This window comes from Pseudophryne corroboree, chromosome 11 (assembly GCF_028390025.1).
Source record: "Pseudophryne corroboree isolate aPseCor3 chromosome 11, aPseCor3.hap2, whole genome shotgun sequence".
In the NCBI taxonomy this organism is placed as follows: domain Eukaryota; kingdom Metazoa; phylum Chordata; class Amphibia; order Anura; family Myobatrachidae; genus Pseudophryne; species Pseudophryne corroboree.
The window spans coordinates 338714154-338732840 of NC_086454.1; the positions used below are offsets into that span (position 1 = coordinate 338714154).

Below are 18687 nucleotides of genomic sequence, written 5' to 3' on the forward strand. Positions count from 1 at the left end.
GCAGTATCCCCCACAGGCCCCAGCGCATCACACTGCAGTATCCCCCACAGGCCCCAGCGCATCACACTGCAGTATCCCTCACAGGCCCCAGCGCATCACACTGCAGTATCCCCCACATGCACCAGCGTATCGCACTGCAGTATCCCCATAGGCACCAGCACATCACACTGCAGTATCCCCCACAGGCCCCAGCGCATCACACTGCAGTATCCCCCACAGGCCCCAGCGCATCACACTGCAGTATCCCCCACAGGCACCAGCGCATCACACTGCAGTATCCCCCACATGCACCGGCACATTACACTGCAGTATCCCCCACAGGCCCCAGCGCATCACACTGCAGTATCCCCCACAGGCACCAGCGCATCACACTGCAGTATCCCCCACATGCACCAGCGCATCACACTGCAGTATCCCTCACTGGCACCAGCGCATCACACTGCAGTATCCCCCACATGCACCAGCGCATTATACTGCAGTATCCCCCACATGCACCAGCGCATTACACCACAGTATCCCTCACAGGCACCCGCGCATCACACTGCAGTATCCCCCACATGCACCAGCGCATCGCACTGCAGTACCCCCCACAGGCACCAGCGCATTATACTGCAGTATCCCCCACATGCACCAGCGCATCGCACTGCAGTATCCCCCACATGCACCAGCGCATTACACCACAGTATCCCTCACAGGCACCCGCGCATCACACTGCAGTATCCCCCACATGCACCAGCGCATCGCACTGCAGTATCCCCCACAGGCACCAGCACATTACACCACAGTATCTCCCACAGGCATCAGCGCGTTACACCGCAGTATCTCCCACAGGCACCAGCGCATTACACCTCATTGTTCCCCACAGGCGCCAGCGCATTACACTGCAGTATTCCCCACAGGCACCAACGTATTACACCGCAGTATCCCCCACAGGCACCAACGCATTACACCACAGTATCCCCCACAGGCACCAGCGCATCACACTGCAGTATTCCCCACATGCACCAGCGCATCGCACTGCAGTATCCCCCACAGGCACCAGACCATTATACAGCAGTATCCCGCACATGCACCAGCGCATTACACTGCAGTATCCCCCAAGGCACCAGCCCATTACACCGCATTGTCCCCTACAGGCACCAGCGCTTTACACTGCAGTATCCCCCACAGGCACCAGACCATTATACCGCAGTATCCCCCACAGGCACCAGCTCATTATACCACAGTATCCCCCACAGACACCAGCTCATTACACCACAGTATCCCCCACAGACACCAGCGCATCACACTGCAGTATCCCCCACAGACACCAGCGCATCACACTGCAGTATCCCCCACTGGCACCAGCGCATTACACCGCAGTATCCCCCACTGGAACCAGCCCATTGCACCACAGTATCCCCCACAGACACCAGCGCATCACACTGCAGTATCCCCCACAGGCACCAGCACATTACACCACAGTATCTCCCACAGGCATCAGCGCGTTACACCGCAGTATCTCCCACAGGCACCAGCGCGTTACACCGCAGTATCTCCCACAGGCACCAGCGCGTTACACCGCAGTATCTCCCACAGGCACCAGCGCATTACACCTCATTGTTCCCCACAGGCGCCAGCGCATTACACTGCAGTATTCCCCACAGGCACCAACGTATTACACCGCAGTATCCCCCACAGGCACCAACGCATTACACCACAGTATCCCCCACAGGCACCAGCGCATCACACTGCAGTATTCCCCACATGCACCAGACCATTATACAGCAGTATCCCGCACATGCACCAGCGCATTACACTGCAGTATCCCCCACAGGCACCAGCCCATTACACCGCATTGTCCCCCACAGTCACCAGCTCATTATACCACAGTATCCCCCACAGACACCAGCTCATTACACCACAGTATCCCCCACAGACACCAGCGCATCACACTGCAGTATCCCCCACTGGCACCAGCGCATTACACCGCAGTATCCCCCACTGGAACCAGCCCATTGCACCACAGTATCTCCCACAGGCACCAGCCCATTGCACCACAGTATCCCCGACAGGCACCAGCCAGCCCATTACACCGCAGTATCCCCCACATGCACCAGCGCAGCACACTGCAGTATCCCCACAGGCACCAGCGCATTACATTGCAGTATCCCCCACAGGCACCAGCGCATCACACCGCGATATCCCCCACAGGCACCAGCACATTACACCACAGTATCTCCCATAGCATCAGCGTATTACACTGCAGTATCCCCCACAGGCACCAGCGCATTACACCACATTGTTCCCCACAGGCGCCAGCGCATTACATTGCAGTATGTTGCACATGCACCAGTGCATTACACCACAGTATCCGCACATGCACCAGTGCATTACACCGCAGTATCCCCCCCCACAGGCACCAGCGCATTACACCGCTGTATCCCACCACAGGCACCAGCGCATTACAATGCATTGTTCCCTACAGGCGCCAGCGCATTACATTGCAGTATGTTGCACATGTACCAGCGCATTACACGCAGTATCCCGCACATGCACCAGTGCATTACACCGCAGTATCCCCCACAGGCACCAACGCATTACACCACAGTATCCCCTACAGGCACCAGCCTATTACACCACAGTATCCCCCACAGGCACCAGCCCATTACACTGCAGTATCCCCCACAAGCACCAGCGCATCACACTGCAGTATCCCCCTCAGGCACCAGCGCATCATACCGCAGTATCCCCCACAGTCACCAGCGCACCACACCACAGTATCCCCCACAGTCACCAGTGCATCATACCGCAGTATCCCCCACAGGCACCAGCGCATCACACCGCAGTATCCCCCACAGGCACCAGCACATTACACCGCAGTATTCCCTCACAGGCACCAGCGCATCACACCGCAGTATCCACCACAGGCACCAGCGCATTACACCACAGTATCCCCCAGAGGCACCAGCGCATTACACCACAGTGTCCACCACAGGCATCAGCGCATCACACTGCAGTATTCCCCACATGCACAGCGCATCGCACTGCAGTATTCCCCACATGCACCAGCGCATCGCACTGCAGTATCCCCCACAGGCACTAGCCCATTACACTGCAGTATTCACCACAGGCACAAGCGCATCACACTGCAGTATCCCCCACCGGCACCAGCGCATCACACTGCATTATCCCCCACAGGCACCAGCGCATCATACCGCAGTATCCCCCACAGTCACCAGCGCACCACACCACAGTATCCCCCACATGCACCAGCGCATTACACCGCATTATCCCCCACAGTCAGCAGTGCAGCCCATTACACTGCAGTATCCCTTACAGACGGCAATGCATAACACCTTAGTATACCCCACAGACACCAGTACATTACACCACATTATCCTCCACAGGCACCAGTGCAGCCCATTACACTGCATTATCCCCCACAGGCACCAGTGCAGCCCATTACACGGCATTATCCCCCACAGGCAACAGTGCAGCCCATTACACGGCATTATCCCCCACAGGCAACAGTGCAGCCCATTACACGGCATTATCCCCCACAGGCACCAGTGCAGCCTGCATTATCCCCCACAGGCACCAGTGCATCCCATTACACTTTATTTTCTCTAACGTCCTAGTGGATGCTGGGGACTCCGTCAGGACCATGGGAATAGCGGGCTCCGCAGGAGACAGGGCACATCTAAAAAGCTTTTTAGGTCACATGGTGTGTACTGGCTCCTCCCCCATGACCCTCCTCCAAGCCTCAGTTAGGTTTTTGTGCCCGTCCGAGAAGGGTGCAAACTGGATGGCTCTCTTAAGGAGCTGTTTAGTAAAGTTTTTTTTTTTAGGTTTCTAATCAGTGATTCCTGCTGGCGACAGGATCACTGCAACGAGGGACTTAGGGGAGAGACTTGCAACTCACCTGCGTGCAGGAGGATTGAAGTTTTAGGCTACTGGACACTGAGCTCCAGAGGGAGTCGGAACACAGGTCAGCCTGGGGTTCGTCCCGGAGCCGCGCCGCCGATCCCCCTTACAGACGCTGAAGAAAGACGGCGGAACGGAGGTCCGGAAACAGGCGGCAGAAGACTTCACAGTCTTCAGAGAGGTAGCGCACAGCACTGCAGCTGTGCGCCATTGTTGCTACACGGCTCACTGACACGGTCACGGAGGGTGCAGGGCGCTGCTGGGGGCGCCCTGGGCAGCAATATAAATACCTATTTGGCAAATAAATACATCACATATAGCCATTAAGGCTATATGTATGTATTTAACCCAGGCCAGTTTTCCTAATAACCGGGAGAAAAGCCCGCCGTGAAAGGGGCGGAGCTTATTCTCCTCAGCACTCAGCGCCATTTTCCTGACCAGCTCCGCTGGTGAGGAAGGCTCCCACTCTCCCCTGCACTACAGAAACAGGGTTAAAGAGAAGGGGGGCATAAATTGGCGATATAATTATATATTAAGAGCCCATATATAGAAACAACACCTTCTAGGGTTGTTATATACATTATGGCGCTTTTGGTGTGTGCTGGCAAACTCTCCCTCTGTCTCCCCAAAGGGCTAGTGGGTCCTGTCCTCTATCAGAGCATTCCCTGTATGTGTGTGCTGTAGGTCGGTACGTGTGTGTCGACATGTATGAGGAAAATGTTGGTGAGGAGACGGAGAAAATTGCCTGTATTGGTGATGTCACTCTCTAGGGAGTCGACACCAGAATGGATGGCTTACTTATGGAATTACGTGATAATGTCAACACGCTGCAAGCCGGTTGACGACATGAGACAGCCGGCGGACAAATTAGTATCGGTCCAGGCGTCTCAGACACCGTCAGGGGCTTGTAAAAACGCCCATTTACCTCAGTCGGTCGACAGACACTGACACGGACACTGACCCCAGTGTCGACGGTGAAGAAACAAACGTATTTTTCCTTTAGGGCCACAAGTTACATGTTAAGGGCAATGAAGGAGGTGTTACGTATTTCTGATACCACAAGTACCACAAATAAGGGTATTTTGTAGGGTGGGAATAAACTACTTGTAGTTTTGCCTGAATCAGATAAATTAAATGAAGTGTGTGATGATACGTGGGGTTCCTCCGACAGAAAGTTATGGGCGGTATACCCTTTTTCCCGCCAGTAGTAAGGGCGAGTTGGAAAACACACCTTAGGGTGGACAAGGCGCTCACACGCTTATAAAAAACATGGCGTTACCGTTTCCAGATACGGCCGCCCTCAAGGAGCCAGCTGATAGGAAGCTGGAAAATATCATAACAGTATATACACACATACTGGTGTTATACTACGACCAGCAATCGCCTCAGCCTGGATGTGCAGCGCTGAGGGGGCTTGGTCGGATTTCCTGACTGAAAATTTTGATACCCTTGACAGGGACAGGATTTTATTGTCTATAGAGCATTTTAAGGATGCATTTCTATATATGTGTGATGCGCAGAGGCATATTTGCATTCTGGCATCAAGAGTAAATGTGATGTACATATCTGCCAGACGAAGACACGACAGTGGTCAGGTGAGGCAGATTCCAGACGGCATATGGAAGTATTGCCGTATAAAGGGGCGGTCCATTGGACCTGGTGGCCATGGCAACAGCTGAAAAATCCACCTTTTGTTACCCCGAGTCACATATTGGCAGAAAAGGACACAGTCTTTTCAGTCTCAGTCCTTTCGTCCCCATACGGGCAGGCGGGCGAAGGCCAGTCATATCTGCCCAGGGGGAGAGGAAAGGGAAGAAGACTGCAGCAAGCAGCTCATTCCCAGGAACAGAAGCTCCTCACGGCTTCTGCCAAGTCCGCAGCATAACGCTGGGGCCGTACAAGCGGACTCAGGTGCGGTAGGGGGTCATCTCAAGAGTTTCAGCAACACTCGCAAGGGAACTCCGGGATCCTACATGTAATATCCCAGGTGTACATTGGAAATTCGAGACGTCTCCCCCTCACACAATTCACAGGCTGTATTCCCAGCAGGTGATAATCAAAGTACCCTTCTTACAACAAGGAAGGGGGTAGTATTCCACACTATATTGTGGTACTGAAGCCAACCGGCTCGGTGAGATCTGAAATATTTGAACACTTACATACAAGCGTTCAAATCAAGATGGAGTCACTCGGAGCAGTGATAGCGAACCAGGAAGAAGGGGACGATATGATGTCACTGGATATCAGGGACGTTTACCTACAGGTCCAAATTTGCCCTTCTCACCAAGGGTACTTCAGGTTCCTGGTACAGAACTGTCACTATCAGTTCAGACGCTGCCGTTTGGATTGTCCACGGCGCCCCGGGTCTTTACCAAGGTAATGGCCGGAATGAGGATTTTTCTTAAAAGAAACATGGACGCTTTCCTGATAAGGGCAAGGTCCAGAGAACAGTTGGAGGTCGGAGTAGCACTATCTTAAGTAGTTCTACGACAGCACGAGTGGATTCTAAATATTCCAAAATCGCAGCTTTTTCCGACGACACGTCTACTGTTCCTAGGGAAGATTCTGGACACAGTCCAGAAAAACGTGTTTCTCCCAGTGGAGAAAACCAGGGAGTTATCCGAGCTAATCGGGATCCTCCTAAAACCAGGAAAAGTGTCAGTGCATCATTGCACAAGAGTCCTGGTAAAAATGGTGGCTTATTACGAAGCAATTCCATTCGGCAGATTTCCCGCAAGAACTCTTCAGTGGGATCTGCTGGACAAATGGTCCGGATCGCATCCTCAGATGCATCAGCGGATAACCCTATATCCAAGGAAAAGGGTGTCTCTCCTGTGGTGATTACAGAGTGCTCATCTTCTAGAGGGCCGCAGATTCGGCATTCAGGATTGGATGCCGGTGACCACGGAGGCCAGCCTGAGAGGCTGGGGAACAGTCACACAGGGAAAAAATTTCCAGGGAAGTGTGATTAAGTCTGGAGAATTCTCTCCGCATAAATAAGCTTAGAGCAAATTTATAATGCTCTAAACTTAGCTAGACCTCTGCTTCAAGGTCAGCCGGTATTGATCCAGTGGGATAACATCACGGCAGTCGCCCACGTAAACAGAAGGGCGGCACAAGAAGCAGGAGGGCAGTGAAAACTGCAAGGATTTTTCGCTAGGCGGAAAATCATGTGATAGCACTGTCAGCAGTGTTCTTTCCGGGAGTGGACGACTGGGAAGCAGACTTCCTCAGCAGGCATGACCTCCACCCGGGAGAGTGGAAACTTCATAGGGAAGTTTTTCAACATGATTGTGGACCGTTGGCAAAGACCAAAGGTGGACATGATGGCGTCCCGCCCGAACAAAAAACGGGACAGGTATTCCGCCAGGTCATGAGACCTTCAGGCGATAGCTGTGGATGTTCTGGTAACACCGTGGGTGTACCAGTCTGTGTATGTGTTCCCTCCTCTGTTTCTCATAACCAGGGTATTGAGAATTATAAGACATAGAGGAGTATGAACTATACTAGTGGCTCCGGATTGGCCAAGAGGGACTTGGTACCCGGAACTTCAAGAAATGCTCACAGAGGACTAAGGGCCTGGGGAGCTAAGAAGGGACTTGATTCAGCAAGTACCATGTCTATTCCAAGACTTACCGCGGCTGCGTTTGACGGCATGGCGGTTGAATGCCGGATCCTGAGGGGAAAAGGCATTCCATAAGAGGTCATACCTACCTTGGTCAAAGCCAGGAAGGAGGTGACCGCACAACGTCATCACCACATGTGGTGAAAATATGTTGCGTGGGTGAGGCCAGGAAGGCTCCACGACGGAAATTCAACTAGGTCGATTTCTACACTTCCTGAAAACAGGAGTGTTTTGGACCTCAAATTGGGGTTCATTAACATTTAAATTTCGGCCCTGTAGATTTTCTTCCAGAAAGAATTGACTTCAGTTCCTGAAGTCCAGATTGTAAAGGATGTATTGCATATACAGCTTTTTTGTGCCCCTAGGGGCACCGTGAGATCTCAACATAGTGTTGGGATTTCTTAAAATCATATTGGTTTGAACCGCTCAAATCTGTGGATTTGAAATATCTCACATGGAAAGTGACCATGCTGTTGACAAATATCTCACATGGGAAGTGACCATGTTGTTAGCCCTGGCCTCGGCCAGGCGATTGTCAGAATGGGCGGCTTTGTCTTACAAAAGCCCATATTAAAATTTTCCATTTGAACAGGACAGAACTGGGACTCGTCTCCAGTTTCTTCATAAAGGGGTGTCAGCGTTTTCACCTGAAACAACCTCTTGTGGTGCCTGCGGCTACTAGGGACTTGGAGGACTCCAAGTTACTAGACGTGGTCAGGGCCCTAAAAATATATATATATATATATATATATATAGTTAGGACGGCTGGAGTCAGAAAGTCTGACTTGCTGTTTATACTGTATACACCCAACAAGCTGGGTGCTCATGCTTCTAAGCAGTCTATTGCACGCTGGATTTGTAGTACAATTCAGCTTGCACATTCTGTGGCAGGCCTGCCACAGACGAAATATGTAGATGCCCATTCCACAAGGAAGGTGGGCTCATCCTGGGCGGCTGCCCGAGGAGTCTCGGCATTACAACTTTGCCGAGCAGCTACGTGGTCAGGGGAGAACACGTTTGTAAAATTTTACAAATTTTGATACTCTGGCTAAGGAGGACCTGGAGTTCTCTCATTCGGTGCTGCAGAGTCATCCGCACTCTCCCGCCCGTTTGGGAGCTTTGGTATAATCCCCATGGTCCTGACGGAGTCCCCAGCATCCACTAGGACGTTAGAGAAAATAAGAATTTACTTACCGATAATTCTATTTCTCGTAGTCCGTAGTGGATGCTGGGCGCCCATCCCAAGTGCGGATTGTCTGCAATGCTTGTACATAGTTATTGTTACAAAAATCGGGTTATTACTATTGTTGTGAGCCATCTTTTCGGAGGCTACTTCGTTTTGTTATCATACTGTTAACTGGGTTCAGATCACAAGTTGTACGGTGTGATTGGTGTGGCTGGTATGAGTCTTACCCGGGATTCAAGATCCTTCCTTATTGTGTACGCTCGTCCGGGCACAGTACCTAACTGAGGCTTGGAGGAGGGTCATGGGGGGAGGAGCCAGTACACACCATGTGACCTAAAAAGCTTTTTAGATGTGCCCTGTCTCCTGCGGAGCCCGCTATTCCCATGGTCCTGACGGAGTCCCCAGCATCCACTACGGACTACGAGAAATAGAATTATCGGTAAGTAAATTCTTATTATCCCCCACAGGCACCAGTGCAGCACATTACACCGCATTATCCCCCACAGGCAGCAGCGCAGCCCATAACACTGCAGTATCCCCACAGACATCAGCGCATTACACCGCAGTATTCCCCCCACAGGCACCAGCACATCACACCGCAGTATCCCCCACAGGCACCAGCGCATTACACCGCAGTATCCCCCACAGGCACCAGCGCATTACACTGCAGTATCCACTACAGGCACCAGCGCATTACACTACAGTATCCCCCACAGGCACCAGCGCATTACACTGCAGTATCCCCACAGGCACCAGCACATTACACTGCAGTTTCCCCCACAGGCATCAGCGCATTACACAGCAGTATCCCCCACAGGCACCAGCGCAGCCCATTACACCGCATGATTCCCCACAGTCACCAGTGTATCACACCGCAGTATCCCCCATAGTCACCAGTGCAGCTCATTACACCATTATCCCAGATTTGGGAAGTAGTTTCTCCCTCTGAACTCTCCATGTACTTGTGTAGCAGACAGACAGAGGCAGCGTCCTACTTTATCAATGTCCGCACTAACACACACCTAGGCGTATATTTACTAACATTACATTTTCAACTATTTTTATTGATTTTAAATTGTCTCAGTCGTTGTTTTGTTTCTGGGGCTAAAACACATTTACCAACAGATGATTTTTTACATTAATTATTAAATGTTAGTTTCTGTTGTATCCCTGGAAACACATCATCGATTTATATCTATTCCATCATTTTGTAATCGATAAAAACATCGTCCTATAGTAAATATACCCCTGAGTCTCTCACTATTGCATCATATTACTATGCAGCTGCGCAGATTAATCCGACACACTTATATGGAATACATACTGTCCATCACTAGATACCTGTGACTAGTCTCTGAGTGGTGGGGCCATAGTGTCCTATATGGAATACACACTGTCCATCACAGATACCTGTGACTAGTCTCTGAGTGGTGGAGCCATAGTGTCCTATATGGAATACATACTGTCCATCACCAGATACATGTGACTAGTGTGTGAGTGGTGGGGCCAAAGTGTCCTATATGGAATACACACTGTCCATCACCAGATACCTGTGACTAGTCTCAGTGGTGGGGCCAAAGTGTCCTATATGGAATACATATTGTCCATCACCAGATACATGTGACTAGTCTCTAAGTGGTGGGGTCATAGTGTCTTATATGGAATACATACTGTCCTTTACCAGATACCTGTGACATGTCTCTGAGTGGTGGGGCCATAGTGTCCTATATATGTAGTAATGACTCCTCTTCACACAGTGCCGGCCCATGTCGCTATCACTTCACAATGACCAACCATGGTCGCCGTACTCACCAGCTGTACTGGATGACCGAAGGATTCCCTCAGTTCCGCAAACGTCAACAGCTGCCAAGCTTGAAACCTCGGGCGTCACACCCAGAAGCACATTGTCCCGTGTTTAGTCTGTGCCCATCACGAATGGAGCTAGCTCCTGGGCAGAGTGTGGATGTTGTGCTTGAGGGGTCATCGGATGTTCCAAAGGCAAGTATTGCTAATATTACTAGAGTCATGTATGGAAGAATTCTCAGGGATTAGTAATATTAGTAGGGTGATAGAGCGGTATAGTCAGGGATTAGTAATATTAGTAGGGGGATAGAGGGGTATAGTCAGGGATTAGTAATATTAGTAGGGGGTTAGAGCGGTATAGTCACGGATTAGTAATATTAGTAGGGGGATAGAGCGGTATAGTCAGGGATTAGTAATATTAGTAGGGGGATAGAGCGGTATAGTCAGGGATTAGTAATATTAGTAGGGGGATAGAGCGGTTTAGTCAGGGATTAGTAATATTAGTAGGGGGATAGAGCGGTATAGTCAGGGATTAGTAATATTAGTAGGGGGATAGAGCGGTATAGTCAGGGATTAGTAATATTAGTAGGGTGATAGAGCGGTATAGTCAGGGATTAATAATATTAGTTAGGGGATAGAGCAGTATAGTCAGGGACTAGTAATATTAGTTGGGGGATAGAGCGGTATAGTCAGGGATTAGTAATATTAGTAGGGGGATAGAGCGGTATACTCAGGGATTAGTAATATTAGTAGGGGGATAGAGCGGTATAGTCAGGGATTAGTAATATTAGTAGGGTGATGGAGTGGTATAGTCAGGGATTAGTAATATTAGTAGGGGGATAGAGCGGTATACTCAGGGATTAGTAATATTAGTAGGGGGATAGAGCGGTATAGTCAGGGATTAGTAATATTAGTAGGGTGATGGAGCGGTATAGTCAGGGATTAGTAATATTAGTAGGGGGATAGAGCGGTATAGTCAGGGATTAGTAATATTAGTAGGGGGATAGAGCGGTACACTCAGGGATTAGTAATATTAGTAGGGTGATGGAGTGGTATAGTCAGGGATTAGTAATATTAGTAGGGGGATGGTATACTCAGGGATTAGTAATATTAGTAGGGGGATAGAGCGGTATAGTCAGGGATTAGTAATATTAGTAGGGGGATAGAGCGGTATAGTCAGGGATTAGTAATATTAGTAGGGTGATGGAGTGGTATAGTCAGGGATTAGTAATATTAGTAGGGGGATAGAGTGGTATTATCAGGGATTAGTAATAGTAGTAGGGGGATAGAGCGGTATACTCAGGGATTAGTAATATTAGTAGGGGGATAGAGCGGTATAGTCAGGGATTAGTAATATTAGTAGGGGGATAGAGTGGTATTATCAGGGATTAGTAATAGTAGTAGGGGGATAGAGAAGTATAGTCAGGGATTAGTAATATTAGTAGGGTGATGGAGTGGTATAGTCAGGGATTAGTAATATTAGTAGGGTGATGGAGTGATATAGTCGGGGATTAGTAATATTAGTAGGGGGATAGAGCGGTATACTCAGGGATTAGTAATATTAGTAGGGGGATAGAGCGGTATAGCCAGGGATTAATAATAGTAGGGGGATTGTGCCATGTATGCTTTGTATGACAGCTGGTGAAGGAGCGGCTGATCGGGCAGGCTATCATCGGGAAGCAGTCTGGGAAGGAGACCATTATGACTGTAGATGTCACCTGTGAATTCATTGCTCCTGTGCTTCACCTGTCGCCCAGGAACCTGCTCTTCTGTGTGGAGAAGGTGAGATATCTCCCCATTACTGAGGTTTCCTGGCCGCAGCTGTCTTTGTCCTCATCATCCTCTCTCCTGTGTCTTTCCCAGCACCCCGGCAAGGACCTGACACAGGCGTATGAAGCGGTTTCTCTAAGAAACGTTTCCTCATTACCGCTGACATTATTCCTGTCCGTGAACCACCCTTTCTCTGTCTGCTGCAGTGACGCTGACCCCGATGAGGACACGCAGGTAATGCTAGTCACCCTCTAACTGGTGTCTGTGATGTTACAATATAATATATAACCGCGTAGACCCATCTATGTTACATGAGTACATGCCTCTGGTGCCTCTTCTGTGTTAGCTCTGAGACATAGTCTATCTGACATAACCTCCCTCTCATCTAGAAACCCCTCTACCTGGAGACTGGTGAGGAAAAGGAGCTGACCATCACATTTGATCCAACTTTCATTCGTGACCTGCACAGTCGAGTCATAGAAGAGGTTCTGTCCATCCGATATGCAGAACACCCGCATACGGACTATATCGCCCTAGAGGGCCAGGTGCATTTCCCAAACCTTCACTTCCCTTCTACTCAGATCGACTTCAGCTGTATCCTCAATGACACAGAGAGCACCCGTCAGCTGGAGGTGACCAACTGTGGCCCGCTAGCCGTGCATTACCGCTGGAGCTTTGTGACCGAGAGCTGCCAGATCAGGTATAACATCTGTAGTACCACTGCAACACGCTGGCAGCATGATCACCGGCTTATCACTCCCTTATGCCTTCTCCAGGTTAATACATCTGCCCCATAGTCATTTATACCTCAGATAGTTGCAGGACAGATTGCACATTGGGGCCTACAGTAATTCAGACCTGATCGCTAGGCTGCGTTTTCGTACAGCGGGTGATCAGGTCAGAACTGCGCATGCGTATGCACCGCAATGCGCAGGCGCATCGTACGGATACAAAGCGGATCGCCGCTCAGCGATGGGTTTCTGAGAATGATCCGTTCGCACGGGCGATCGCAAGTAGATTGACAGGGAGAAGGCGCTTGTGGGTGTCAACTGACCGTTTTCTGGGAGTGGTTGGAAAAACACAGGCATGTCCAAGCGTTTGCATGGAGGGTGTTTGACGTCAATTCCGGTCCCGGACAGGCTGATGTGATCGCAGCGGCTGAGTAAGTCCTGGGCTGCGCAGAGACTGCACAAAATCTGTTTGTACAGCTCTGCTACACATGCGATCGCACACTTGCACAGCTACAATACACTCCCCCTGTAGGCGGCTACAATCCTATTGCAGCAGTGCAAAAATCGCCTGCTAGCAATCAGGTCTGAATTACCCCCATTGTCTATTCTGTTCTGGTTCCTTTATGTGAAGTGTGCTTTGTTCTGCAGGTCCAGTGGCAGATTGCAGAATGCACCCGGCATGGTCAGTAGTGTGAGCTCGGGACATAATCTAGGTGTGGAAGATGTGGACAGTCTGGAGGAAAGGTGGGCATCACACTAATAGTAATGTACACCTATGGTACACGTATGTACATGCTTATGCCCACACATCCAGGTAGGGGGTAGAAGGGGAGAAGAGCAGACTGTTCTGATTCCTCTCCAGACACATTGAGATCACAAGAACTGTTTCTACAATCGGAGCTCAGCGCACCCTGGGGGGGGGGGGGGGGGGGATTGAGTGTTATCAGCACAGCCCACATGGATCTCTCACTTTCTCACTAACGTGGCGCATGTAATGCCCTGAGCGCTGTCAAAGATGTCATTGGGTTCACGCAACAAGGGAGGATTTGCCGACATAGGGGTATATTCAGTAAGAGTCTGATTCATTCCGACATGCAGTTGTCGGAATGGATCCGACAACCCCTATTCAATGGACGGCCAAATCCGACTGTCGGATTTGGCCGTACACAGGGTTCTGTCCTGCCGCTGATGTCAGCGGGACGGTGGCGGGGGGAGCAGAGATCGGCGGCCGGAGCTGGCTGCGGGGGCACATGTCTGGGGAGGTGCTGCAGGGAGAGAGGTGCCTGTGTGCGGCTGGGGTAGCTGAGATCGACGGCCGGCGGGGGGACATGTCTGCGGCGAGGGGGAGGCGCTGCAGGGAGAGAGGTGCCTGGCCAGGGGAGCTCAGTCATGTCCCCCCGCAGCGCAGCCAGCTCCCCCCACCGGCCGTCGATCTCAGCTTCCCCAGCCGCCCGCAGCACCGATTGTCTCCTCACCTCAATTTGACTTGTTTTCAAGTCGGATTGAGTTTGTCGGAAAGGCGGCCAAAACCTGTCGGATTTGGCCCCATTTCCGACAGAAACGTGGATCGGTGGCTATTCCGCCGATCCACATGTTTTCTAACAATTTGGGTATTACCGACTTGTCGGAAAAAATCAGCCCCTATTGAATAGGTCGGAACCCCTTCCGATCTATTTCTGTTGGAAGCTGCCGTCTATCCAACAAGACGGCATCTTCCGACAGTTATTGAATACACTCCATAAAGTGTAAGCAGTGGCCGCCTCCTCTTCCACAGTAAAATTACTATGTAACTAAAAGGTTTGTCAGCTCATGAGATCTTACATCTACTACAGTACTACACGATGACCACCAGCTAATAGAGTAACTGCTGCGGATCCCTGGTGTCGCCATATAAATAAAGTATAATAATAATAACAAATGTTTGCTGGTTTGAAATAAAAACTTTGTTAGTTATACTCTTAAAATAGTAATCTCTTATCACTAATAATAAATACAACATTAAAGAAGGGGAAAATGTAAAGAAAATAAAAAAACCTGACCCTACAGATGTGTCCTCATACATCTTGCCTCAATACGCCACATAGCCGGAGATGCCTAGTGTGAGTGAGCTGACCGGTCCTGGGCAACTCTTAGCGCCAGTCATCTTTTTTTTGTAGTTGCTGAAAATACGTCTTATTCGCATCGCTATGTGAAAGAGGTGCACAAGTAGATTCTGCTGATTAAAATGATATGCGGCATGCCTATATTCTGTGTGTGACTGTAGCTGTATCTGCATACGGAATGCCGCATTACAGTGTCAGTAATAGGATATGCGGCATGCCTATATTCTGTGTGTGACCGTTGCTGTATCTGCATATGGAATGCTATGTTACAGTGTCAGTAATAGTATATGCGGCATCCCTATATTCTGTGTGTGACCACACCTGTATCTGCATATGGAATGCTACGTTACAGTGTCAGTAATAGGATATGTGGCATGCCTATATTTTGTGTGTCACTACACCTGTATCTGCATACGGAATGCTATGTTACAGTGTCGGTAATGGGATATGCGGCATGCCTATATGCTGTGTGTGACCACACCTGTATCTGCATATGGAATGCTACATTACAGTGTCAGTAATACGATATTCTGCATGCCTATATTCTGTGCATGTGACTGCAACTGTATCTGCATACGGAATGCTATGTTACAGTATCAGTAATATGATATGTGGCATGCCTATATTCTGTGTGTGACCACACCTGTATCTGCATACAGAATGCTACGTTACAGTGTCAGTAATAAGATATGCGGCATGCCTATATTCTGTGTGTGACCACACCTGTATCTGCATACAGAATGCTACGTTACAGTGTCAGTAATAAGATATGCGGCATGCCTATATTCTGTGTGTGACCACACCTGTATCTGCATACAGAATGCTACGTTACAGTGTCAGTAATAAGATATGCGGCATGCCTATATTCTGTGTGTGACCGCGGCTGTATCTGCATACGGAATGCTATGTTACAATGAAAGTAATAGGATATGCTGCATGTATATATTCAGTGTGTGACTGCAACTGTATCTGCATACACAATGCTACGTTACAGTGTCAGTAATAGTATATGCGGCATGCCTATAATCTGTGTGTGACTGCGACTGTATTTGCATACAGAATGCTACGTTACAGTGTCAGTAATAGGATATGCTGCATGTGTGTATTCTGTGTGTGTGACTGCAGCTGTATCTGCATACGGAATGCTGTGTTAATGTTAGCAAAATTATATGTCGCATGCCTATATTCTGTGTGTGACCATGGCTGTATCTGCATACGGAATGCTACGTTACAGTGTCAGTAATAGGATATGCTGCATGCCTATATTCTGCGACCGTGGCTGTATCTGCATACGGAATGCTACGTTACAGTGTCAGTAATATGATATGCAGCATGCCTATATTCTGTGTGTGACCATGACTGTATCTGCATACGGAATGCTACGTTACAGTGTCAGTAATATGATATGAGGCATGCCTATATTCTGTGTGTGACCATGACTGTATCTGCATACAGAATGCTACGTTACAGTGTCAGTAATAGGATATGCGGCATGTCTATATTCTGTGTGTGACTGTGACTGTATCTGCATATGGAATGCTAAGTTACAGTGTCAGTAATAGGATATGCGGCATGTCTATATTCTGTGTGTGACTGTGACTGTATATGCATATGGAATGCTAAGTTACATTGCCAGTAATATGATATGCGGCATGTCTATATTCTGTGTGTGACCATGACTGTATCTGCATACAGAATGCTACGTTACAGTGTCAGTAATAGGATATGCGGCATGTCTATATTCTGTGTGTGACTGTGACTGTATCTGCATATGGAATGCTAAGTTACAGTGTCAGTAATAGGATATGAGGCATGCCTATATTCTGTGTGTGACTGTGACTGTATATGCATATGGAATGCTACGTTACAGTGTCAGTAATATGATATGAGGCATGCCTATATTCTGTGTGTGACCATGACTGTATCTGCATACAGAATGCTACGTTACAGTGTCAGTAATAGGATATGCGGCATGTCTATATTCTGTGTGTGACTGTGACTGTATCTGCATATGGAATGCTAAGTTACAGTGTCAGTAATAGGATATGAGGCATGCCTATATTCTGTGTGTGACTGTGACTGTATATGCATATGGAATGCTAAGTTACAGTGTCAGTAATATGATATGTGACATGTCTATATTCTGTGTGTGACCATGACTGTATCTACATATGAAATGCTACGTTACTGTGTCAGTAATAGGATATGTGGCATGCCTATATTCTGTGTGTGACCACGGCTGTATCTGCATACGGAATGCGATGTTACAATGTCAGTAATAGGATAAGCTGCATGTGTATATTATGTGTGTGACTGCGGCTGTATCTGCATATAGAATGCTTCATTACAGTGTCAGTAATACGATATGTGGCATGCCTATAATCTGTGTGTGACTGCGGCTGTATCTGCATATAGAATGCTTCATTACAGTGTCAGTAATAGGATATGTGGCATGCCTATAATCTGTGTGTGACTGCGGCTGTATCTGCATATAGAATGCTTCATTACAGTGTCAGTAATACGATATGTGGCATGCCTATAATCTGTGTGTGACTGCGGCTGTATCTGCATATAGAATGCTTCATTACAGTGTCAGTAATACGATATGTGGCATGCCTATAATCTGTGTGTGACTGCGGCTGTATCTGCATATAGAATGCTTCATTACAGTGTCAGTAATACGATATACGGCATGCATATAATCTGTGTGTGACTGCGGCTGTATCTGCATATAGAATGCTTCATTACAGTGTCAGTAATACGATATACGGCATGCATATAATCTGTGTGTGACTGCGGCTGTATCTGCATATAGAATGCTTCATTACAGTGTCAGTAATACGATATGTGGCATGCCTATAATCTGTGTGTGACTGCGGCTGTATCTGCATATAGAATGCTTCATTACAGTGTCAGTAATACTATATACGGCATGCATATAATCTGTGTGTGACTGCGGCTGTATCTGCATACAGAATTCTACGTTAGCCGGCCTTAGCTATAGGCAGGCTAGGCATTTGCCTAGGGCATTCAAGCATGTCTAGGGGCATCCAAGCATGTCCCTGCAGCATCTCATGCTGGGAGGGACAGTCCGCAAACTAACTGTTACTTTCCAAATGTATTCAATCAGTACTTGTATACACTGCTGTTTACATTTGTAAAAAAAAATGCACACTGTGCCTTAAACTTCCTCTGACATGCTTGAATGCCCCTGACTTGTGAGACCTCAGACAGACAGCAGAAGCCCAGTAAATGCAATTCCTGGACCTGTGACATTTTTACTGACTATATAAGGTTATTACTGGATGGCTTCTATAACACATGTGTATTTTGGAAGACTGCTTCACAGAAACCTGACATCACCTATACTGCTTGTGCACATGGGGGAGGGGGACCCTGCCATCCTGTGTGTGTCCCTTATCCCTGTGCAAACCCCAGGTGTCTGCAGGGACATAACATGGGCACACTTTATTTCCTAGTCAGTCCATACCATAAAATTCCCCTGCCATCTAGCACTGTAACGTGGTCAGTAAGTTGCGTTGTGCTTTTCTATATGAAACATCA

The 18687-nt window shown here is 48.7% G+C and overlaps 1 protein-coding gene across 2 annotated transcripts in view; it reads left to right on the forward strand.

The window, feature by feature from the left end:
- HYDIN (HYDIN axonemal central pair apparatus protein) overlaps positions 1–18687 on the forward strand; it is a 478199-nt gene that overhangs the window by 170193 nt on the left and 289319 nt on the right. For both annotated transcript variants that reach the window (XM_063945857.1, XM_063945858.1), the window contains exons 20-24: positions 10475–10715; positions 12159–12302; positions 12384–12524; positions 12680–12990; positions 13670–13765. In XM_063945857.1, the coding sequence (XP_063801927.1) occupies positions 10475–10715; positions 12159–12302; positions 12384–12524; positions 12680–12990; positions 13670–13765 (933 nt within the window). The remainder of the gene's footprint in view (positions 1–10474; positions 10716–12158; positions 12303–12383; positions 12525–12679; positions 12991–13669; positions 13766–18687) is intronic.